Source organism: Fusarium sambucinum, chromosome I (genome assembly GCF_050947815.1).
Source record: "Fusarium sambucinum isolate potato_lamoka chromosome I, whole genome shotgun sequence".
Lineage (NCBI taxonomy): Eukaryota > Fungi > Ascomycota > Sordariomycetes > Hypocreales > Nectriaceae > Fusarium > Fusarium sambucinum.
This window is the reverse complement of record NC_139294.1, coordinates 4,572,615-4,594,804: the sequence shown is the minus strand read 5'-3', so window position 1 is coordinate 4,594,804 and position 22,190 is coordinate 4,572,615. Positions and strand designations below refer to the sequence as shown.

Here is a 22,190-nt window from a genome sequence, read left to right as displayed (position 1 = left end):
GTAGTAGGTAGGTACCCAGTACATGACACTCTTGCTGACGACACCTCAACCTTGCCCGTACAAACGCTTCCCTGTGAACAACCACGCTCAGTGAAAGCTACAACTAAATACAGCCCGACTATCACAATCGCCTCCAAGTACTTGCACTCGCCCCGCTCATAAATACACGCCTCCGACCAATCGATGAGGTGATGATTAGCAGATACGCAGTCAGTTGACGAACGACAAGCTGTAGCCCGACGACTTGGCTATTCTCGTCATGACTGCGCCTGGCAAAGGGTCGCGCTGGGGTGCCTTCCTCTCCTCAGCCTTTGAAGGTGTTGAGAACCGGCTTGACAACCTACTCGACGAGGAACAACAGGCCGCACAGTCATCGCAGCAATATGAACAGCAACAGGGAATGAAGATCGCACCGCCAGCCCCATCAACGAGTCCCAAACCTACCACCCCTGGTGCGTCGACTCCTTTGAATTCTCATTTTGAAAACACCAGAGCTATTGTCGCATGCTGACTTGGCCAATAACTCCAGCTGCAGTTCCAAAGACGAATCGAGCCAATGACCGACTACAGGCCAGGCTGGCCAAAGCAATCGCATCGCGAACTTCACAGTCTTCTCCACGTAGCTCCATTGACACTGCTCGTGGCTCCGTAGACAAGGAACGGCCTGCCAGCACCGAGCCCGTTGTGTCGAGACAAAGTACAGATACGCCAGAGCCGAAGCCTACTGAAAACGAGAACCCGGTCGCTGAGCCGACACCCGTCGTCGTCGAGCCATCCTCTACTCCCGCAGAATCACAACCAACAAACTCCAAAGATACTCTGGATACGAACCAAGGCGGACAAGATGCTAAGCAAGAAATCACGACACCAACTATAATAGAACCACAGCCCGACACAGAACCTCAAACCGTTTCGGCGCAGCAAGGCACAGACAAGACTGAAGCGCAACCACAGTCTATAGACTATGAACCTAATGTTTCTGAAGCTACGGAGACGATACAGACTACGGCTGCGTCCGAGGAATCACCACAAAAAGAACCAGAGTCCAGCCAAACTGACAAAACCCGGTCGGAAGAGATTCAAGAATATATCGAGCAGATCGACTCCTTGCAGGCTAAGCTGCAATATCTTTCCAATAATGCTGCAGATGCAGCTAAGCAGGCTGCAAACTCGGCCACTGCGGGTAGCACGGAACGCAAGTTGGCGGAAAAGGACGAAAAGATCGCACTCTTAATGGACGAAGGGCAAAAGCTTTCTACTTCGGAGCAGAAATTTCGTACAACCGTCCGTAAGCTGCGGCTGCAAATAGCCGAAAACGAGAAGCAGGCCAGTGAGCTTAAAAAGGACAGGGACAAAGCCGTGATTGAAGCAGAGACCCTACGCAGTCGAATCAACAGCAAGGAAGAGCAAGAGAAGAGGAACGAGGAGGTTCGGAAGGCTAGTGCCACACTTCAAAAAGAGATCGATGCACTCAAAAGGGACAAGAAGGCAGGAGAGGAAGCCTATCGACGTTTAGAACAGGGATCTAAAACAAAGGCCGAACAAGCCCAGGCCGCTCATACTGAGACCCTGAACAAGGCCCTAGATGTTGAAAAGAAACGGCAGAAGGAACTCGAAAGTAGTATCGCTACATTGCGTTCAGAAAAGGAGTCATTGGTCGAGAAGCTGCGCCTTACAGAAGTTGAGTGGCAAGAGAAGCTAGACCGGGCAGTAGAGCGCGGCCGCAATGTCGAGGAAGAACTAAAGCTGGAACTTCGAGCGGCTGAGAGTAAGCTCGAGGCCATGCGAGTAGCTGCGGAGGAGGCTTCTGCGGGATCCGGAGGTGACATCAAGTTGATACGACATATTGAAACCCTTCAGTCGCAGTATGCCTCAGCTAGTGAGAACTGGCAAGGCATTGAAACATCACTCCTGACAAAGGCAGCCAATCTTGAAAAGGAGAGAGACGAGGCGCAACGGCGAGAGTCGGAAATGCGCAAGAAGGCTCGCGACTCGGTAAGTTGAAAGTTGGGCTCGAACGACGAAGATTGATGGTTCTAACAACCTGTAGGCCAGCCGCTGCAAGCGTCTTGAAGATGAACTACAAGATGTTAGTCCGGCTCTTGCAACCGCTAGACAAGAGCTCGAGGCATGCCGTGAGGAACTCGCTACCCTCAGAACCCAGCACAAGAGTGCCGAAACAGCACTCGAGCAGGCCCGCAGCGACCTCGAGAAGCTCCAGCGAGCTACCAGTAGAGAGGTGTCCGCTGAGGCTGAGCGACGACAATGGGCAGATGATGTTGCCATAAGTACACCCAAATCTCAAAGCAGACCTGACTCTCCATTACTTTCTGTAGCCCGAACGTTCAGCTCAGACCTTATTGGTCTCCCTGTGCCAGGCAGACAGCCACGTCGGGTACCTACCCCTGGGAGCCAGACTGATAGTGCGGGCGAAGGCTTCTTCTTTGGCCGAAGAATGTCCAGTCAGCCTCCTCGGCCAAGTGCCTTGTCCACGACTGGACCCATGATGCCCCCACCACCTCCTTTCTCACCCTTTGAGCCACCTAGCGAGTCTCCTCGCGCGGCGTCACCGCCGCCAGATCGTGACGATCTCGAGGATGGCGATCCTTCTTCTCCTCGAAATATGGCGCAGGACATGATTTCAGTGTCAACGGTTGGCGCTGGTCCTTCGGTACAGCTCGTCGAGAGAATGAGTGCAGCGATTCGACGACTAGAAGCCGAGAAGGTAGCTGCCAAGGAAGAGATGGCTCGTGTGTGCAGTCAGCGAGACGAGGCACGGTCTGACATTGTGAACCTCATGACGGAGTTGGAAACAGAGAAGGGCGCCACAGCACGAGTCACAGAATTAGAAACAGAGGTGGAGAACATCAATTCCCGATACCAAACAACTTTGGAGATGTTGGGTGAGAAGAGCGAGCTTGTAGAGGAGCTGAAAGCCGATGTTCAGGACGTTAAGGATATGTATCGCGAGCTGGTAGAGCGGACAGTGATGAAATAAGAAAAAGGTGGAATCCTTTGTTTCTTTTCTTCTTCCTCTTCTGTCTTGTTGCTTCGGCACGCAATTTGGACTTGCGCTGGTTGTAGTGTCTGTCTTGTTCTTCATTTTCCAACACTAATTCCTGACTACCCTGACATCTCGATACCCTCACGTTCAGCACCTTGCAAGATATATCGACGAACCTGTTGAGAAGAGGTTAGACACAGATTTTGATATATTACAGGAAGAAAAAGCCTGAAATACTTTGTTTTTTACATACTTCTTTGTCAGGAGCAAGATCCAGGGCCAGCTCGTCCGCGCCGTTCTTGAGGGTAAAGTCTGCGCCTTCTTTAAGAAGGGCGACTGCAGTATCTCCTGGAGGGTTTTGTGAGCAGTTGCTTTATGCCGTGGGGCAACAGTGAGGCTTCAACTTACCGTGACCTTCTGCAATGGCATGATGAAGAGGAGTGTAACCCTCGTTGTCAGTAGGGTTCAGCGGGCTTCTGTTTTTAAGAAGGAGGGTCACCATTGGCACAGAGCCAACAGCGGCTGCACGATGAATAGGATACTGGCCCCTGCGATCGCGAACCCGAGTAGATGCGCCGTTCTCGATCAAAATACGAGCAATATCGAGGTTCTTCTTGGAGGCGACGAAGTGAAGGGCGGTCTGTACAATTCAACATGAATTAGATCTTTGTCAAAATGGCTTAGACTAGAAAGGTTTGGAAGCCTCACCTGGCCAGTATAATCTGCGAGGTACAGTTAGTTGCAATATCAAATATGGAGCACAGATAGGGGTCCTACTCTTGAGGTTCACGTCAGCATCTTTAGAGATGATGAGCTTTAGAACAGCTTCACTTTCGGGAACACTAGCTGAAATCATAAGAGGAGACCATCCACTTCCGTCCTTTGATTGTCAACTCTGCCTTCTGCTGTACGACGAGTGTGCCGCAGTGTACAACTTACCTGGACGTCAGCATCGAAACTGCGTTGGCTGGCTAGCAATTGGACAATTTCGAAGTTGTTGGAAGAGGCCGCCCAGTGAATAGGATACCGACCATCATTGTCCTTGCGTTGCGATAGTTTAGGATCCGACTACCAATCAAATGAATATCATGTCTCGACTGTGAACGTTTGAATGCTGACCTTGAGGAATCCTTCAGCTACAGGGACTGTGCTTGTCAGTGAGTGTTGATCAATCTTGGCCTTAGACCTAGCTCACCTCGCCCCTCACGAGCAGCTATATGAAGAGGGTATTTATCTTCACTTTCCATTTTGGTGTTTCTAACAGGTAGCCAAAGAAAAGAAATTTTAATAATAAAAGTTATGTGGTATGATACAAAGCTCACTTAAAAGCATCGATAGAAAGCTTGTTCGTAGGGTAGGTTTGCGCAGTGCAATACCTTACGTACACCACAGGTCCAGGCAGTCGCTGTAAGAGCAAGAGTACAGAGCTAAAGCTGTTAGCCACAAACTGTGGCGTTTTCCTTTCTGCGCCACACGTAGCAATCCAGCATTTACACGCTCCAGTCGCAACTTTTGACATCTCTAGACTTTAATAACAACTTTTTCCAACGACCATTTACTTTTTCCCTCGGTCGCAAGAACCACCGCACATACGTAATGGAAACACCAGAAGTACCACAAAATGCGCTGCAGCTTGGCGCACTCGCTGCGCAAAATGCCACCGTTTCGAGAACACTATACTCACACGCTCAAGCGACCAACACCAAACGTCAGAAACTAGACGACGCGTCTGAAGATCCCATCATGAAACGGCGCTTTCGCAACGAATACGCCGATGTCGAGACCCTACCGCCTTCAATCACTGCGAAACTTCCGACTAAACAACCTGGAAAGAAGACTAAAGCTGGAGCGCTGGCTCGACCTGCCATGAAGCTTCTTGAGGGCGCGCCCGGCTCAGGCAAGGCGTCTGCACCCGCAGCTAGGAACGACAGCACACCACAGAACATGTCCCTTACGACTCGAGGAACCGAGAATATGATGCAACAAAAACCCGAATGGCACGCGCCATGGAAGCTGATGAGAGTCATATCAGGACATTTGGGTTGGGTGCGCAGCCTGGCCGTCGAGCCTGGAAACAAGTGGTTTGCTAGCGGTGCTGGCGACCGGACCATCAAGATCTGGGATTTGGCGACCGGCTCGTTGAAATTGACACTCACTGGGCACATCAGCACAGTACGTGGCCTTGCTGTGTCTCCCCGTCACCCTTATCTCTTCTCTTGCGGTGAAGACAAAATGGTTAAATGTTGGGATCTCGAGACAAACAAGGTTATTCGCCACTACCACGGCCATCTAAGTGGTGTTTACACCCTGGCTCTGCATCCTACACTTGATGTTCTTGTCACTGGCGGTCGAGATGGTGTTGCTCGTGTTTGGGATATGCGGACCAGGAGCAACATTCATGTCCTCTCGGGACACACTCAGACTGTCTCTGATCTTGTCTGTCAAGAGGCGGATCCTCAAGTTATTACCGGATCGCTGGACTCAACAGTACGACTTTGGGACCTCGCGGCCGGAAAGACCATGGGTGTGCTCACCCACCACAAGAAGGGTGTTCGAGCCCTGGCTACACATCCCTCAGAGTTTACATTTGCCAGTGGTAGTACCGGCAGCGTGAAGCAATGGAAGTGCCCTGAAGGAGCTTTCATGCAAAACTTTGAAGGCCATAATGCCATCATCAACACCATGAGCGTCAATGAGCAGAATGTCTTTTTCACAGGAGGTTAGTGTTGTAATTCGGGAAATGTGACCCATGAGCTAACCTTGAAACTAGGAGATAATGGATCCATGAGCTTCTGGGACTGGAAGACTGGACACCGATTCCAGTCTCTCGATACCACAGCCCAGCCTGGTTCTCTCGACGCCGAGGCAGGCATTATGAGTTCAACGTTCGACCGCTCCGGGCTACGTCTGATTTGCGGTGAAGCTGACAAAACAAGTATGCTCCAATCCACCTCAAATGTTGATTGTTCGCTTGCTAATGCATAGATAGTCAAAATCTGGAAGCAGGATGAGACAGCGACAGAAGAGTCGCATCCTCTCGAATGGAAGCCAACTCTGGCTCGGAGGAAATTTTAAGGCGCATAAAGTGGCATTTCAATTAATGACGTATTGTCCCGAGACGCCGCTTTGCTGGCTCTATATTACAGTTTTTTATACACCGATACCCAAGGCCTTTAAGTCCCCGTCGTCGCGGAGGGCCAATTTTACTTCATCGTCTGCAATGGAAAGGCGGAGCTTGCTCGATCGCTCGGCACGTTGAGCTTCGAGGTTAATTAGACCGGCCGCTACTAACTCGAGGGCCGCAGTGTGAATTTGTCCAGGGCGGATCATCGGGCGCTGTCCACTCGTCATTGTGCCCTTGAGGCCGCTATTGAGGACTGCCGCAACACCAGGGAGCGCCGGGGGAGGTCGAAGACTGGCCCTGTGTATCTCGTCGAGGGTCTCACCAAATGTCGTCTCGGCCAACCCCGTTCTTCGGATACGCAGCAAGAGAGCTGCCATGACGAGTTTGGACATCAGGGGGAGACTGCGAAGGTGCTGTTGAATAGGATTAGTGGTGGCCTCGTTAATGGCCCTTTTAATTGTTGCAATGGTGACGCGGCCCGAACCCTTTGATTGTGTTTGGGGGTCTCGCTTGCTTGGAGTTGTGGGATCTATGGGGGCGTCCGCCTCGGCAAGCTCGACGGCTCGTCGACAAATGTCAAGGGCTCTTCTAGCGTCACCGCTGACTGCGGCTACCTTTCGGCTAGCAAATTGAATGGCATCTGGGTCTACGATGTTCCCAGGCACTCCTTCTAATCGTGACTGGATGATTCTCATGAGCTGCTCGTGGTTGTAACCAGGGAAAGTGATACGTGTGAGACCTATGTATGTGAGTGATGACTATATCATATGTGGTGGATTTGGAGACATACCTAGACGACTGCTGATTTTGTTACTCAGCGTTCGCTCCGGAAGGTCCATAGTGTTGGCGACTGCCAGGACGATAAGACGACTGTGCCGCAGGGTAGGCCAGTTAAAGAAGTTGTACATGACAGCCTGATTCTTCGTGACCAGCTGGTCAAGCTCATCCATGAGTACTACACAAGGAGTACGGCGAGGACTAGGATTACTGAACTCCCTCTCCAAGAGATCAAGAGCTTGAGCTGGACTAGCTCGTTCCCCCTTGAGGGCCTCCCAGAGGAGAGTGTATGATTGATGAGGATCCGTAATCTTCATACCGTTGATCTCGACGAAAATGAAGTCATCGAGCTCATCAGACCCCACAGATTCCTCGAGTCTTGAGACGACCTCGCGAACTGTTGCCGTTTTCCCTGTTCCAGGCGTACCTGAAATGTAAATACAATTCCCAGTACCATCCGAGATAGCAGCCTCAAGATGAGAGTATACCAGGGAAAATTCCCCTTCTCGACACGGAAGGCTGGTGGGAACTGAGGAAACATGTAGGCGAGATCGTGCTATTTGGAATGGCGAAGATTCGACTTGACTTGGCGACAATTTACGCGTTGCCAATGGTGTAAACTCAAGCCTCTTGCTTGCACTCCTAAAGTGCGCTGTTAGCAATTCAATCCGACACATCTATATATTCGGCCTACCTTTTGACACGGGAGCCCGGTGTCGCTTGACTTCTCCGAGAAGTCGGCGTCGCTGCTACGGAACTTCTTCCGGTCTTGGTCGGAGTCTGTGGGACCTGGGGAGGAAGATATGTATCATCGGTAGGCGATGGACTTCGAGCTTTACGGCGACGTCGTGTAGCCTTTGTCCCGGCCTTGATTCTATCCATCAAAGCAAAGAGGTCATCCTCGCCGCTATATATTTCCTCCCATACGAATTCGTCCGTATAGGTTGCAGTACGAGTGTTGCAGCCTCTTCGGCAGACAAAGGCCTTACCATAGTCTGGGTGGCTTTTAGAAATTCGACCTTGTGGGTATCTGGAAAGGAAGGCATCGCGAGACATGATCTTGGCTTTGCCATTGACGGACGCTAGGGGGTTGATATCCCAAGATGGGGAGAGGTAGAGTTCGTTCTAGAGAGGCGGTTAAGTTGAGCCCAGCAGTCTTACAAATTTTATGTCTTACTGGGTAGAAGTCGGTTCGTTTCTTGTCCGTGTTTCGAATCTCCCTTTCACTTGAGAACCACATGAAGTTGGCTGCTTTCTCGCCCTCTCCGTCATCCTCGACAAAATCGCAAACCAGAGCGACCCATGCTTCATTAGATCCATCGGCCTTGAGCATGAGAACATCTCCGATTCGGCACTCGAATTGACCAATTCTGGCTCCGACGATTTTATCCCCAACCACTTTTCTTCGTTTTCTGTCACCCTGAGGCTCATAGCTCCGTTCGGCCGTTGGAGTAGAGTTATAGATCCATTCCCAGCTCGGTTCGTCGCTTGCAAGTTCGTCGTCGGATAATTCTTGGGGGGGTTGAGGTAACTGGCGTTCTGCCTTTTCTGCTGAAGCGATACGTGCCATTATCTAGCCGTCGTTGAGGATTAATGCTGTCGCAGCGATGAACGCGTCGTGGGAAACGCGACGAGCCTACCTTTGAAAGTAAAGAATAAAGGTGGTTGCTAGGGTGTATGCACGTACCAGATCGTGTCAGACACCTAACCTAAAGGTATGGTACCCCTTTCCACTGACATCACCTATTCTAGTACTCATCCCCCTTTTTAACTTTCTACACGATGTTTTAGAAGAATTTGGCTTTACTTAGGTACTTTATAACAGGAGATCCGTTTTTTCTTTTTCTTAGTTATTGCGAAGTCATTCCCTTATTTTCTGATTAATTATATGTAGTATTGACCACACTCACTATATTAGACCATTATCAATATCACAATATAACCAGAATTGTGTCACTTGGGTAGAGTTTGAGAGTGCATATTCTTCAGCTTCACTTGCTACCACAATTTTTTGTTGTCGAGCTATGTCAAGACATTCTGGATCTAGAATGGAAATTGTCTTTCACGCTAGGTAATGTACGCAGGTAGTAGGTATTGAAGCAATGGACATCGATTTATTTGACTGAAAGTTTCATAATATGCATAGGGATTGGTTTTACCAAACAACAATACTTTTGTTGACAAGCCCAACCAACCGAGTTTTTGTTTGTTGATACGCATGCATCTCAAAAGTCTCTGGCAAGGCAGTCTGGTGAGAACCTGAGCGGGTGAGAACTGTTGTCGTTGCAAGCTACATGGTATCACTCTACATATTCCAAGTAAACTAGGTGTTTGTTCAGCCCATACGCCCAAAAGTGTGGCAGTTGGGCTCCTTTTTTGTTTTTATTTCTGTAATACCTAGGTAGGTAGACGAAATAAGAAGTGAAGCGGTTGGGTTGGAGCGGGAACTTTTCAAACAGGAAAGCAAGTACCCGAAAGCAGTGCAAGTGCCATGCAGATGGCAAACGGAAAGATTTCCTACTAATGCACCTGCCCTCCAAGCACAATTTGAGGCAGGAACTGGCTGTGATTCACTGCCATATCATGCTCCTACCCTCCCTCCCTTCTTGGTGCCTGTTCTTTCCATCTTCCCTTCGCAGCCTTTGAATTCCGAACAATCGACAACGGTTTCATCAAGACTAGGTACCTAAGCTCAGAGGTAAACACAACGGGCCTCCTTTGACATGCACTTCTGACATAGGTACACAAAGTATCGTACCAACTCTAGGTACTGCAGCATGCATCGGGGAAGAGGGAGAGGAGGCAAACGTGGTAGAGGAAACCTTCCTCTCCTAGCCGGACCTCCCAGAACCGCAAAGTTCGCGTCGACTAAAAATGATCATTTGCCGACGAGCAAATCCATGAGACAGGATAAGGAGGAGAAAATTCGACAGGCCGAGGATACAGAGTATCTTGATCGTCCACCGGCCGACAAAGATCTGATCCAGGTAGAATTAGAGTACAGGCCTCACTTCAAGCAACCGATATTGACATGGTGCTTTAGGTAACGCATGTACTCCCAAGCAAAGCACTCCCCAATGGGCTTGAAGACTCACGGGTATTCAACGACATCCGAAGGCAGTACCAGGTCTATATCATCCGCGATGTACCCAACATACTCGACATTCGTTGCGAATCCATGGTCCGTCTCCAAAAAGCACTTGAAGAAATCAACTGGGCAATTCGCGATATGCGTTTATCTCAAGGCACTCCCGATGTTTGTTTCCTTTCTCAGAAACCCAACGATGCTCAAATCAACGACATGATACGCGTTGGACTTGGCATTCGCTTTTCCTTTCTCTCACCAAGTCCCAAACTTATCAGTGATGCAACTGCAATGGACCACCATTTGCCGCAGTTAGCTTCAGATGTTGCCTCTTTATCAGAAGGTCTCATGGCCCTCAACAAAACCATGGGGCTACGTGTCAACTTTGGACTCCTGGCCCCTATCAAGCGAAAGAAGGGTACCCAAGAGGAGTCCACTTATGCCGACTTCGTCAAACTCATGCAAGGCTATTCTCGGCGTGGAGGCGCCATCTTCTATTCTAGGTGAGGTGGCTTGAAAACTCAGACGTTATCCAATATACCTAACTTAAACCAGACTTAAAGATGATGGAAAACCGGAGCAGCTCATGCGTTTCCTTATACAACCCGAAGAGGCAATTTGCAGCGACGTAAACGACTTGAAGCGAGGCTGCGAAGTGGTTGTCAAAGCTGACGGGCTGGACATCAAGGCCGAAGGAGACTACGCCTCCGGGAAAGGTGTGCAGCTTGCCATGGTCCGAGCTACCAGGCAAGAGCAATCCCCCCTTTTGAACTGGATGGTCGCTGCCCCTGACATGTATGTTACCTGAGGAATGGCTGGGGATGAATTACTGACATTTGTTTTACAGGCAGTACGATTGGAACTTTCGAATCGATGCTTGGGACCAAGTTGAAGTGCCACCCGAGTTTGAGGGCTTGGCGAAGAAGGTATCAATCAGCCTCAATCCAGATGATGACAGCTTTCTCCCAATTCCAAACGTCAATACCGCTAAACTTGCGAGTTTGGGCGAGCAGATCACCGAGATTTATACAAGATCTTGGGCAACAGTCCCGTTCAAAGAGTCTAGCTATGCGATCAAAATCGATGTCACCAAGAAATTGAAGGGACTTCAAGATGATGAGCCTGAAGTCACTTGGGGTATTGAACTGTACGCTCCTCACTGGGAAGAAAGTGTGAATTACGCTAGGGGAGGACGAAAAGATTGGGGGAAAGAACTCGAGAATATTTGGACGGAGGGTAATGATCTCGAGTCGAGGCTCGGATGCTTCATGCGGACCATATTAGAGGTCCAAGCCCTTCTGAACAGAGCTGGTGCCAGTGCTGGTGCCGTCTCGCCGTAGTGAGCACGCAAAGGCGACGCTGTATCGACTGGGACGTTTCCGCGGGCCTGTCTATTTTGTTCTTCTGCAGAATCCAGGAGGATAGTATCATTGACTTATTTTCGCCTAGGCCTGTTGTTCATCCTGTCCTTGACTAGCCATTATCTTTTGTCTCAGGACTGAGTGAAGCCTGCGTTAGCTATGTGTTGACTGAAAAAAGAAGATATGCGTATCATAGACCTACCTTCTTCAATCGTTCGTGCATTTGTCTGCTTTCTTTGCACGATAACCTCGAGATCTTTCAGATTGGCCCCAAGCTCCTCGACTTTAGACTCGTAAAACTTTTCGGCGGACTTGAGTTTCTATATTACGGTCGGTGAGTGAGCGCGATATCAAAGTCGCGGATTGCGCACCTTTTCAATCAAGAAACCAGTACCTATGTCGACCAGCACAGTATCGGCATCTGATAGCTCCCCACGGACATATAGTGAATTGGTCAGGGGAACAAGTACAGAGTTGGCTCCTTGAATGTGTTAGTGGTCGTTATCGTGGGTGTCGAGCGCTAGACGAGGAAATCGATGGGATAGGAACATGTCGCACCTTCATGAGCATCGGACCTGCTCTTTACGCATCGGAGGCAATCTTTGAACTTGTTCTGGGCGGCGTGAAGTTGCGCAAACGACGTGGTCAGATGTTCGAGCTCTTCATCGAGTTGCTTCTTTACTTGAGCGAGCTGCTGGGGCTCCAGGGTATCAAGATTGACTAAGGTGCGGATAAGTCAGTGACCGAGTGTGTTGGATATAGTCAAGTAATAAGAACTCACTTTGTTCTTGTTTTCCAGACATTTTGGTGTGTTATCGATCGATTTGGCACAGGTCGTTGTTGAAGTCCTAAATTGATTGCTCGTTTGGATGCCCCTCCATTGTCTCGCTTCGTAAATATTATGACGTGGGGTTGTTGAATCCTACTAACGGGGTGCAATACACCACTGTTTATGGTACAATAGGCACCGAGGTAGTAACCAAGCATACCTACATTGGAAAGGGATTTGCACAATTCGCAAAAATTCACGTTTGTCCACATCAGTTCAACATTGAAATTCACCTGGTTTCGGCCTGTAAAATACCCTTTACTGTATTTTTATAGCGCCTCTCGCATAGTATACGTTTGCCTATAGCCTCAGTAATGATACAATAATCTACACCCAGCAGCTCATAGCCTGTCCAACAGACTCGAAATGAATTTGGGCAATGCATCAACCTTGACATTGTCTTTAACTGACAGTCGTCGACACTGAACCTCGCAGATACCATTTTCCTTGAAAGATTTGCCTAGGATCACCAAAACGGGATACCCCACCATGTCGGCATCTTTCATCTTCCAACCAAATGATCGGTTGCGATCATCGAGAACAACGTCAAAGCCCGACTGTGACCCATTATTCTTGGAAAGAGTGTCGTAGATGCTCAAAGGTTCGCCAGCCAATTTAGTTGACGGTATAATCGCAACCTCGAAAGGAGCGATAGCGCGAGGCCAGTTCAGTCCTCGCTCATCGGCAAGAATTTCAGCTACAGCGCCAAAGATCCTGGAAACGCCAACGCCGTGGCAGCCCATTTGAACGGGTACACGGCTCCCTGGTGTCAGGCCCTCTTTCAAAGCCGCCTCGGGCAGCCCTGATCGTGGAAGATCAACACAGGCGTCAAGAGGCACCGAATAACGAGTGCCTAGTTGGAAAGTATGGCCACATTCCAATGCCCTATGAATCTTCAGAGTACCCTTGTCGCATCGAGGACAACCATCACCATGAGCAATAGGAACTAGGTTCAATCCCGCACCAGTGTCTGAGCCTACAATCGTAGAAGAGCTCACTTCGTGACATTTGAGAGGTTCGGTCAATAATGGCAACTCGTTTCGGACACTTTCGAAGCTTGAAACAAGGTTGCCATCGATGACATTGACCATCTGAACATCGCTACTCTTCAATGATTCTCCCCATAATGATAGTGGATTCTCAATGGTAGTATCCAGTTCTGGGACTACTGATTTGATAGTATGAAGGCTTGGGCCGTTATCAGAAGAACCTTCAGACGGCTGAGGATACCATGCATTGACAAGGGTTTTTCGGTCTTTGGAAATGCCTCGCCAAACACGGAATTGGGATGCCGGAACACTCGTTGCACTGTCTGTGGGAAGAGGTATTCGTGCAGTAGCAACCTCATCGTTAGCAGTGTAATCACAAGAATCGCAGCTGACAACGGAATCTTCGCCAACAACACTAGGGAGGTGGTACTCGTGGCTGAGATCACCACCCATGTCACCAGAGCTTGCCTCAGCAATGAGGTACGGTAGTTTGAGTTCGGCAAAGAAGGCGCGGTAGGCCGCAGAAACTTGACGGTAGGTCTCAACAGCTTCGCTTGTAGTAAGATCGAACGTATAGAGATCTTTCATAAGGAATTCCCGAGAACGGAGTAAGCCATGGCGTGGACGACGCTCATCGCGATATTTTCGAGCTACGACTAGTCAGCAGGCTAGCATTGGAGCCGATCACAGGCATACAGACTTATTTGATATAACCTGATGGGTAAATCTTTGTACGAGTTGACGATTCCAGCAACAAGTGTTGTGATTTCCTCCTCATGAGTGGGAGACAGGATTAATGGAGTGTCTTTACGATCTTTGAGTCGAAAGAGCTGAGCAGCCAAGTCAGTGTATGTCTCTTGGGGGATACCTCCAATTCTTACTTCGGGGGCAACAGAGTCCAGACGATTACTCCTTCGCCAAAGGTCCTCTGATGAAATAGTTGACAGTGACAAGCGAGATGCGCCTGTATGAATAATTTAGTAGTGTATGCCAAGTCGATAACAATGCACGAACCGACTGAGTGCATATGCTTGTCGATCAACTTTTCGATCTTGTCCTGGACTCGAAGACCTAGAGGAAGTAGTTGAAAGATGCCAGAGTGAGCCTGCCGGTAGACGTATCAGTGTCCGCTTGATATTGTAGTATGGTTGAAAATACTTGACGAAGAAAACCACCCCGAATGAGCTTTCCATGACCGACTACAACTCAATTAGCTTATATGAAGTGTAAAAGTATGATCAAAAGCCTTCTAACACTCATTGTCGTTGGCAGCGAGGCCACCAGTTGGCACCCATGTTGTTGAGAGGGTGGAGCGAGTTGAGACGGCTTGAGCTATGCTTGAGACAGAGAAAGCTCGCAACTGCACACCCAGAGACCTCCTACAGATATCTTTGCCACTTGTTTGGGTGAGGCCTAAGAGTACCATGATTTCAAGCTTTGACGGCCAATAATCGACCTAATTAAGCGATCATAATGGATTCAAGACCCTGTTTGATAGATTCCCATGTTCTGTTCGGGAGGGCTCCCGTTTGACTGACACCAGCAGAGCTTAGTCATCGCCTAAGAGCCTCCATGTACTCTGTACTATAAGTGGTTCTCAACTAGCGCCCGTAACGCGCTATACGCCCGGAAGAGTGGAGGTGGGGCACTGAGAAAAATGCGCCGCCTACAGGAAAAAAAAAAGTTCGAGGTCCCTGAAGCGCGCATCTGCCTTTCAGAATCAAGAATTGGGAATTTATACTCGAGGTTCTCGACTCCCAAAGGAAACCTGCACGATGGCGAAACCTACGAAGAAAGGAAAAGGGCCTCGCAGCTCATCAAAAGACCCGAATCTCGACAAAGATGCCTTGGAGAACCTGACTTCCGCTCTCGACAAGAAGCTAGGAAAGCGAAAACAGCCTCCCACCAAGGCTGCTGGTGACCAGCACCAAAAGAGACAACGAAATACCGACAACGCAGCCGGCGACAAGAAGAGCGGGAAAATTGACGAGAAGACTCTCTTGGAAGAGATCAAGGCGCTCGGCGGCGACGAGAGTGATCTGGCACTCATCCAGGGTATCGACTCTGACGATGAGGAAGATGCCAAAAACTCCAAGGATTCCAAGGCTGTCGACAAGGGCTTGAAGGACGAACTTGCTGCCTTTTCCAAGCAGCTTGGCTTTGCCGAAGTTGAGATGAGCGAGGCAAGCGACGAGGAAGAAGTTGACGAGGAAAGTGAGGGCGAGGAGGATGATCTCGAAGATGTCGATGACGAGGAGGACGAGGCCGAGCCCGAGGCCAAGGCTCCCAAGGAAACCGCGCAGAAGAAGGGCAATATGGTAGGTTCGGTTTGTCTCAGAGTGACTTTTCTGACCACTAACAGTAATATAGGCCTTCGAGCCCAGAGCAGACTGGCATTCTGCCGAACTGCGCAAATTGCCTACCCCGACCACTGATGAGCCCAACCCTCCCCGATTCGCCTTTGATGCCTTGAAGGAGCATGCGCAAACACTTCTGACAAACGACGCTACCAATTACGAAACCAGTGTCTTTGCGAAGTCTTCTCACAAGTTCTTGTCCACAATCATGTCCAGTGGTACTCTCAGTGATAAGGTCTCGGCACTTACTCTTGCCGTTCAGGAATCTCCAGTTCACAACACCCGAGCTTTCGATGCTCTCATGGGTTTAGCCTCCAAGAAGAAGGGTCGAGGACAAGCGCTAAGTGCTATTGGGGCTCTGGTCGATTTGCTCGGTCCCGGTTCTTTACTGCCTTCCGATCGTCGCCTTCGAGCTTTCCACGACCAGCCAGGCCTCATTGGTACTTTGCAGCGAAGCCCTGGAAAGCCCTGGGCTCCTGGTAACGCACTACCTGGAAAGATTACACCCGCTCATCTGATTGTCTGGGCTTATGAAGATTGGCTGAAGGCGGCTTACTTCAAGCTCATTCAGGTCCTCGAACAGCTATGCTCAGACGAGATTGAGTATTCGCGAACTCGAGCACTTGACTTTGTTTATGGACTTCTTAAAGATAAGCCAGAACAAGAATCCAATCTTCTCCGATTGTTGGTCAACAAACTAGGTGATCGAGACCGTAAAATCTCCTCGCGAGCATCATACCTGCTTCTTCAGTTGCAAAACTCGCACCCTGGTATGAAGCCAATTATTGTCCGAATGATAGAACAGCAGATTCTGCTGCACCCATCCCAGGACCACCGATCAAAGTACTACGCCATCAACACTCTTAACCAGACGATTCTTAGCAGCAAGGAGCCCGCCGTGGCTGAGGCTCTCATGCGAATCTACTTCGATCTCTTCACAATCATTCTGAAGACTGGATCTCTAGGTATCAGTGCACCTACCGACTCGAAGCCGGTCAAAGAGAAGGTCGAAGAGAAGGACCCGAATGATCATCGACATCCTAGTAGACGACCTCCAAGGCCCCGGAGTGGCAAGCCCGCAAAGCCCGTTGCTTCAGAGCCAGAAACCGAGGCTGCCGACAAGCTTGTGTCTGCTATTCTGACTGGTGTCAACCGTGCAGCTCCCTTCATGGTGGGCAACGATACTGTGTAAGTGATAATACTCCTTCAAAATTCTCTTCGGCGTGATAATAACATTGTACGGTAGCATGGAATCTCATCTTGACACCCTCTTCAAGATTGCTCACTCTGGCAACTTCAACACAGGCATTCAGGCTCTTCTCCTGATCCAACAAATATCCTCTTCGCGAAGTATCGCAAACGACAGGTTCTATAGAACGCTATACGAGTCTCTGTTAGACCCTCGACTAGTCAACTCGTCCAAGCAGGCGCTCTACTTGAACCTCCTTTTACGTGCGCTGAAGAACGACGTAGACAGCCGCCGGGTCAAGGCATTTGCCAAGCGAATCCTCCAGATTACAGGTCTTCACCAACCTTCATTCACATGTGGACTACTCTACGTTGTTGACCATTTGCGCGAGACTTTCCCCGATATGTCAACACTGATGGATGAGCCAGAGGAGGGCGATGATGCCATGGATGAGAAGCAGAAATACGATGGACGAAAGCGAGACCCCGAGTACAGCAACGCCAACCGAAGTTGCTTGTGGGAGGTGGTGAGTTCAGACAGTTTGAAACTGAAAATAGAGACGGAAATGCTAATGATAATCAGATTCCCCTTCAAGGCCACTATCATCCTTCAGTTACAGTTTACGCAGCGGCCATATTGGAGCGAAACAAGAAGTCACTGAAGCCGGATCTAGACAGCCACTCGCTCATTCGATTCTTGGACAAGTTTGTTTACCGAAACGCCAAGTCTACCGACTCATCCAAGGGTGTGTCTATCATGCAGCCTCTCCGAGTTGCCAAGGATGTTGGTGACATCTGGCTGGGCAGCCGCGCAGCCGGAGGAGCCACGACTGCTGTCAACTCTTCTGCTTTCTGGAAGAAGAAGGCTGATGAAGTTGCTGCTGAGGATGTCTTCTTCCACGAGTACTTCCAACAGATTGACAAGGAAGGCAAGGAGACCAAGAAGAAGGCCAAGGCTGGCATGGATGTTGGATCCGATGATGAGCAAGAGGATGAGGTTTGGAAGGCACTTGTATCAACCCAGCCTGGTGTTGATCCTGATGATGATGGCTCTGATGTTGGCTTCGATCTGGATGATGAGGATATGGCCTCGGATGATGACGAGTCACCAGCGATGTCGCTGGATGGCGAGCTGGATGAGGATGATGACGACATGAGCGTGGATATCGAGGGATCTGATGAGGAGATGGGCGGCGCCCTGATCAGTGAGGATGAAGAAGGATTTGAAGTTAAGGAGGCACCGAGCGAGAAGCCCAAGTCCAAGCGCAGAAAGCTCAAGGATCTTCCTATGTTCGCCTCGGTCGACGATTATGCGGAGCTCTTGGCTGGAGAGGAGGACATGTAGGCAGGTTGGCCGAAGATGGTATGAGCAGAGCATTTGTTTTGATAAATATGACTGTACTAGACACACATTGGTTCAGGAGTAAAAAAGGCAAATTGGCAGATACGCTGTTTGGCAAAGTACTATGCCACTCGCAAACAAAATTCTCATTATTATTCTAATCATGTATCAAACCACTCCAGCTCATCGTTCTTGGTAAAGATGGCTCTGTACGTCTTTCCGCCGCTGGAATCATCGCGCTCTTCAGTGTGAATGGAATGAAGCTTGGGGGGCTCATCGCCGCCGCCAATAAAGACGCGGAAATGAATGTAAGCTGGACCTGAAGGGTCAGGCATGGCAGGGATTCGAAGCTTTCCAAAGAGATGGACTCCATAGGCTGAAGTAGCAACACGGACGGACTCGAAATCGTCGGCACTGAAACCAACCAGATCATGATCTGACAGATGTTCCTAGATATCTTGTCAGTTGCTTGCAGTAGGAGAACAATAACTATCAGTAGCTTACAGCTGCAGCAAAGTATTCTGGTTCGTGTTCTAATTTATATCGTTAGCTTGACTTGTACTGCACAATTATCAATCCTGAATACGTACTGTTGTAGTCGTGTCGGAGGTGAACCAGCTTCTTCTTCAGCTCTGGCAGGATTTCCTGAAAGGCAATAATGGCATCATCCTTGGGAGGGTGAGCAGAGCCCAGATCGACGGTTTCAGCGGTGGCCTGTACAGCATGTTAGTACGGGCTCGTAGTTGCTTTGTCTGCCGTACCATTGTGAGTTGTTTGTGATTATAGTTGATTGGTGAGTCAAAGTTATTGAAGCTACAAGAAGGGCAATCCAACTGTTTAAATACCATTCAGTATAAACCAACATGAGACAAGGTAATACAGGCATAAAGGACATATGTCGTCAGCGGCCTCTGATCGGCCTGTAGAGACACACAGATCAAGTCTCATAGCCCTTGTTGAGCCATTCTGGTTGGACGACGTCCACGTCACAGGTACGGGGAATCCTAGCACTCAGTATATCCACGGCATCTTCATTATCAGGGTCATCCGCACTTGGCGCATGTACAGTACTGACAGTTAAACAGTAAAACGGTTTGTGGCTGAAGCGCCGTTTAATTACATTAACGCCGAGGTCGACTTCCTATCCGAGGCAAAGCGGGATCGCCGATAACTTTAGTTTACCTTTTAAATCTTATCAAAAGCCGGGGGGCATCGCAACAACGACTTTTTTCTTCCTTTTCCTCTTATTCCCTTTCCGCCTTTTTTCTTTGTTTGTACATTTTGATATTCACCACACCACACTTGATCATGTTTTCTCAACAAGCTGGTCGTAGCGGACGTATTGCAGCGCAATCATTCCAACGGTTTGCCCGCTCTACATCGTCCCGTGGTTATGCGACAGGAGGTATGTACCCCTCTTCACTGCTCAAAAGCACTTGCAGGCGCAAGAAATTGTATGCTGATAAAACGGGGTTATAGCAGCTTCAGCAGCAGCTGGCAGTGCTTTCAGGAGAGCAGCTGGCATGTTGGTTGCCGGCGTGGGCGCAAGCACAGCTGGCGGTGTCGGAACCTGGTATACGATGCACTCGAACGGCATGGGCTTTCACTCCGACGAAGAGAGCCTTCGACGCTTCGTCGCTAATCACGAGGAAGCAAAAATGGTGGAGGAGACCATCAACAACCACCCTCTGATCGCAGAGCTTCGCGCGAACCCCGAACTCACCGAATCACGACCACATATGAAGATGCCCGGATCGTACCGAAGTCGGAGTTTGACTGGCGGAGCGCTTATTGGCGAAGGAAAGATGCCAGTGCCACCTTATGCGTGGGTTGCGCCAGAGGGCAAACAACTCGTGTCGGTGGCATACGTTGGAGAAGATTTGTGCGGCCATCCTGGTATTGTGCACGGCGGTTTCTTAGCGACGATGCTGGATGAGGGTCTTGGGCGCTGCTCTTTTGGTGCCCTTCCTCATAACATTGCTGTGACAGCAAACCTGAACGTTGATTACCGCAAGCCGACACCAGCGGGAAGCTTCTTGGTTCTGCGGGCAGAGACCTACAAGGTGGAAGGTCGCAAGGCCTGGGTGAGAGGACATATCGAATTGCTGGCCAACCCCGGAGAGAAGCCAACGATCGTGGCCGAGGCGCAAGCGCTCTTTATCTCACCCAAATATGCTGCGGTAAGTGATATACGACTCTTGATATCGTCCGAGAACCATGTCCTAACCCAGTCTCATAGGTGATGCCCAAAATTGGTTGAGATGAGATTAGAATAGATGACTCCCAATGATGACCTTTTAGAGCGAGCGAGTGACGGATATAAGTTAGCGGTTTAGAGCTATGGTGTTTATTCATATAGAGCGCTTGGTGTTGATAGGCAGAGTGATAGATGATGTGGCTTCACAAGAACGATTTGTAATAACAGAGGACATGGTTATCCTTTTTTATTGTTGATAGACAGTTTAGATATAAATGCATGTTGACGAGGCTGTATTTCACATTTCCTAGAAGAGTTGGCCGCCGGAACTGCAATAAATAAATTTAGTCAGTCTATGCTATTGAGACTGGACCTTTCGTTATTTATTTTTATCTAAAGTTCAAGAGTTACTACCAAAGAAATAAGGCAAGAAGGAGAAAGAAGAAGTAAAAGTATTAATACCAAGACAATCACGTCTATCTTTTCTGTCTTGGGTATAAATGGGGTAATGTTCTTGCAGATTCTACAGTACAGTACCTAGGAGCAGGTCACTTTACCAAGGCCGACTTCCGGTGCGTGGGACAGAGACCGTGGAGAAGCCGGGGCCTACGCCAGGAACTAGCAGCTGCGCAACGAATCAGCTTGTATAGAAAGAAGGTCTCTGATGTCGCCATCTCGGGGCAGGATCATTCATAGGTTGATGGTGCCAAAATGGAGTACCTATCGGGGAGTCTGTCGCAAAGTCTACTACCGACCGATGGTCCGATCACGACATCGCGCGGCGTTGTTACGGGACTGGAAAACTGCTGCAGGGAACCATGTTATGAGTTTTTATCTCTCATGCCGTGGGGAAGTTGTAGTTTATAGTTGGTTGGTCTTGATAGATGCCCAATTATTTGTCACTTCCAGATACATCCTATTCTCTTATACAATATTTTCCTCTTCTCTTTCTTCATCTTCTAACGACATTGTTTTTATATATACACAATGGCTACGTAAGTTTATCTCTTGGTCTTGTCTCTACACGTTAAATGAATATGGAAGCACACACTACCCCTCTAAGCCTTCAACGCCCTTTTTTCCCCTCCAAAGAATCATTATTACCCCGCCATCATTTAGACATCCCACCTGTGTAAACATCACCAAGTTTACTAACAATGTCTTGTACAGCAACATTACCTGGCACCCTTCTCTATCGCGCAAGGAGCGCAACGAGACCCGCGGCCAGCGCGGTCTAACCATCTGGCTGACCGGTCTCTCTGCCTCTGGCAAGTCCACCGTCGCCACTGCTCTCGAGCAGCACCTTCTTCACCTGGGCGTTGCCGCCTACCGTCTCGATGGCGACAACGTCCGCTTCGGCCTCAACAAGGATCTTGGCTTCTCCGAGGCCGACCGAAACGAAAACATTCGCCGCATCTCCGAGGTTGCTAAGCTGTTTGCCGATTCTTCCACCATCGCCATCACCTCCTTCATCTCTCCCTACCGAGCGGATCGCAAGGTCGCTCGTGAGCTACACGAGCAGGCTACTCAAGGTGGTGACGAGTCTATCCCCTTCGTCGAGGTCTACGTCGATGTGCCCCTCGAGGTTGCTGAGCAGCGCGACCCCAAGGGTCTCTACAAGAAGGCTCGTGCCGGTGAAATCAAGGATTTCACTGGCATCTCTGCTCCTTATGAGGAGCCTGAGAAGGCTGAGATCACCATCAAGACTCACGAGAACTCTGTCGAGGAGTGTGTAGCTCAGATCGTCGAGTGGCTTAACGAGAAGGGTTACCTCAACAAGAAATAAATATGTAAATGATGATTGTGTTTTGCGTTTCAACAAGATAGATAGGGTATTAATGTCATGTCGACTACGGACGTCGTCACATGCAGGCGTGATCAAAGCGTCGAGTACAGGTGTCTCTTCATGCATGCGAATCGTTCTATCGTTCTGCCTC

General features: G+C 49.4%; 11 protein-coding genes across 11 annotated transcripts; 6 read left to right on the top strand and 5 right to left on the bottom strand.

The window, feature by feature from the left end:
• Positions 1-259: 259 nt before the first annotated feature.
• On the top strand, positions 260-2,998 carry FSST1_004202 (uncharacterized protein; the record flags this gene model as incomplete). Its single annotated transcript, XM_083230355.1, has 3 exons — positions 260-452; positions 530-1,995; positions 2,051-2,998. 3 exons carry the CDS (start codon positions 260-262, stop codon positions 2,996-2,998), a joined length of 2,607 nt encoding a protein of 868 aa, XP_083087632.1.
• Positions 2,999-3,123: 125 nt separating this feature from the next.
• On the bottom strand, positions 3,124-4,251 carry FSST1_004201 (ankyrin repeat domain-containing protein; the record flags this gene model as incomplete). Its single annotated transcript, XM_083230354.1, has 7 exons — positions 3,124-3,180; positions 3,258-3,352; positions 3,413-3,644; positions 3,795-3,884; positions 3,944-4,072; positions 4,124-4,149; positions 4,200-4,251. 7 exons carry the CDS (start codon positions 4,249-4,251, stop codon positions 3,124-3,126), a joined length of 681 nt encoding a protein of 226 aa, XP_083087631.1.
• Positions 4,252-4,600: 349 nt separating this feature from the next.
• FSST1_004200 (WD40-repeat-containing domain protein) lies at positions 4,601-6,079 on the top strand (the record flags this gene model as incomplete). The annotated part of the gene is made up of 3 exons (XM_083230352.1): positions 4,601-5,723; positions 5,775-5,939; positions 5,994-6,079. The coding sequence occupies 3 exons, from the start codon at positions 4,601-4,603 to the stop codon at positions 6,077-6,079; spliced, it is 1,374 nt and encodes a 457-aa protein (XP_083087630.1).
• Positions 6,080-6,154: 75 nt separating this feature from the next.
• On the bottom strand, positions 6,155-8,475 carry FSST1_004199 (P-loop containing nucleoside triphosphate hydrolase protein; the record flags this gene model as incomplete). The annotated part of the gene is made up of 4 exons (XM_083230351.1): positions 6,155-6,867; positions 6,919-7,547; positions 7,600-8,030; positions 8,083-8,475. The coding sequence occupies 4 exons, from the start codon at positions 8,473-8,475 to the stop codon at positions 6,155-6,157; spliced, it is 2,166 nt and encodes a 721-aa protein (XP_083087629.1).
• A 1,207-nt stretch (positions 8,476-9,682) lies between these two features.
• FSST1_004198 (uncharacterized protein) lies at positions 9,683-11,330 on the top strand (the record flags this gene model as incomplete). The annotated part of the gene is made up of 4 exons (XM_083230350.1): positions 9,683-9,892; positions 9,949-10,493; positions 10,546-10,785; positions 10,838-11,330. 4 exons carry the CDS (start codon positions 9,683-9,685, stop codon positions 11,328-11,330), a joined length of 1,488 nt encoding a protein of 495 aa, XP_083087628.1.
• Positions 11,331-11,435: 105 nt separating this feature from the next.
• On the bottom strand, positions 11,436-12,154 carry FSST1_004197 (prefoldin subunit 5; the record flags this gene model as incomplete). The annotated part of the gene is made up of 5 exons (XM_083230349.1): positions 11,436-11,488; positions 11,554-11,671; positions 11,723-11,832; positions 11,910-12,071; positions 12,133-12,154. The coding sequence occupies 5 exons, from the start codon at positions 12,152-12,154 to the stop codon at positions 11,436-11,438; spliced, it is 465 nt and encodes a 154-aa protein (XP_083087627.1).
• Positions 12,155-12,521: 367 nt separating this feature from the next.
• On the bottom strand, positions 12,522-14,595 carry FSST1_004196 (uncharacterized protein; the record flags this gene model as incomplete). The annotated part of the gene is made up of 5 exons (XM_083223767.1): positions 12,522-13,819; positions 13,870-14,133; positions 14,184-14,274; positions 14,328-14,368; positions 14,424-14,595. The coding sequence occupies 5 exons, from the start codon at positions 14,593-14,595 to the stop codon at positions 12,522-12,524; spliced, it is 1,866 nt and encodes a 621-aa protein (XP_083087626.1).
• A 349-nt stretch (positions 14,596-14,944) lies between these two features.
• Positions 14,945-18,059, top strand: FSST1_004195 (RNA-binding ribosome biosynthesis protein MAK21; the record flags this gene model as incomplete). The annotated part of the gene is made up of 4 exons (XM_083230348.1): positions 14,945-15,487; positions 15,540-16,714; positions 16,773-17,241; positions 17,298-18,059. 4 exons carry the CDS (start codon positions 14,945-14,947, stop codon positions 18,057-18,059), a joined length of 2,949 nt encoding a protein of 982 aa, XP_083087625.1.
• A 158-nt stretch (positions 18,060-18,217) lies between these two features.
• FSST1_004194 (uncharacterized protein) lies at positions 18,218-18,904 on the bottom strand (the record flags this gene model as incomplete). The annotated part of the gene is made up of 4 exons (XM_083230347.1): positions 18,218-18,505; positions 18,561-18,589; positions 18,647-18,770; positions 18,818-18,904. 4 exons carry the CDS (start codon positions 18,902-18,904, stop codon positions 18,218-18,220), a joined length of 528 nt encoding a protein of 175 aa, XP_083087624.1.
• Positions 18,905-19,364: 460 nt separating this feature from the next.
• Positions 19,365-20,316, top strand: FSST1_004193 (HotDog domain-containing protein; the record flags this gene model as incomplete). Its single annotated transcript, XM_083230346.1, has 3 exons — positions 19,365-19,461; positions 19,536-20,236; positions 20,296-20,316. The coding sequence occupies 3 exons, from the start codon at positions 19,365-19,367 to the stop codon at positions 20,314-20,316; spliced, it is 819 nt and encodes a 272-aa protein (XP_083087623.1).
• Positions 20,317-21,240: 924 nt separating this feature from the next.
• On the top strand, positions 21,241-22,039 carry FSST1_004192 (adenylyl-sulfate kinase; the record flags this gene model as incomplete). Its single annotated transcript, XM_083230345.1, has 2 exons — positions 21,241-21,248; positions 21,424-22,039. The coding sequence occupies 2 exons, from the start codon at positions 21,241-21,243 to the stop codon at positions 22,037-22,039; spliced, it is 624 nt and encodes a 207-aa protein (XP_083087622.1).
• Between the last annotated feature and the right edge of the window lie 151 nt (positions 22,040-22,190).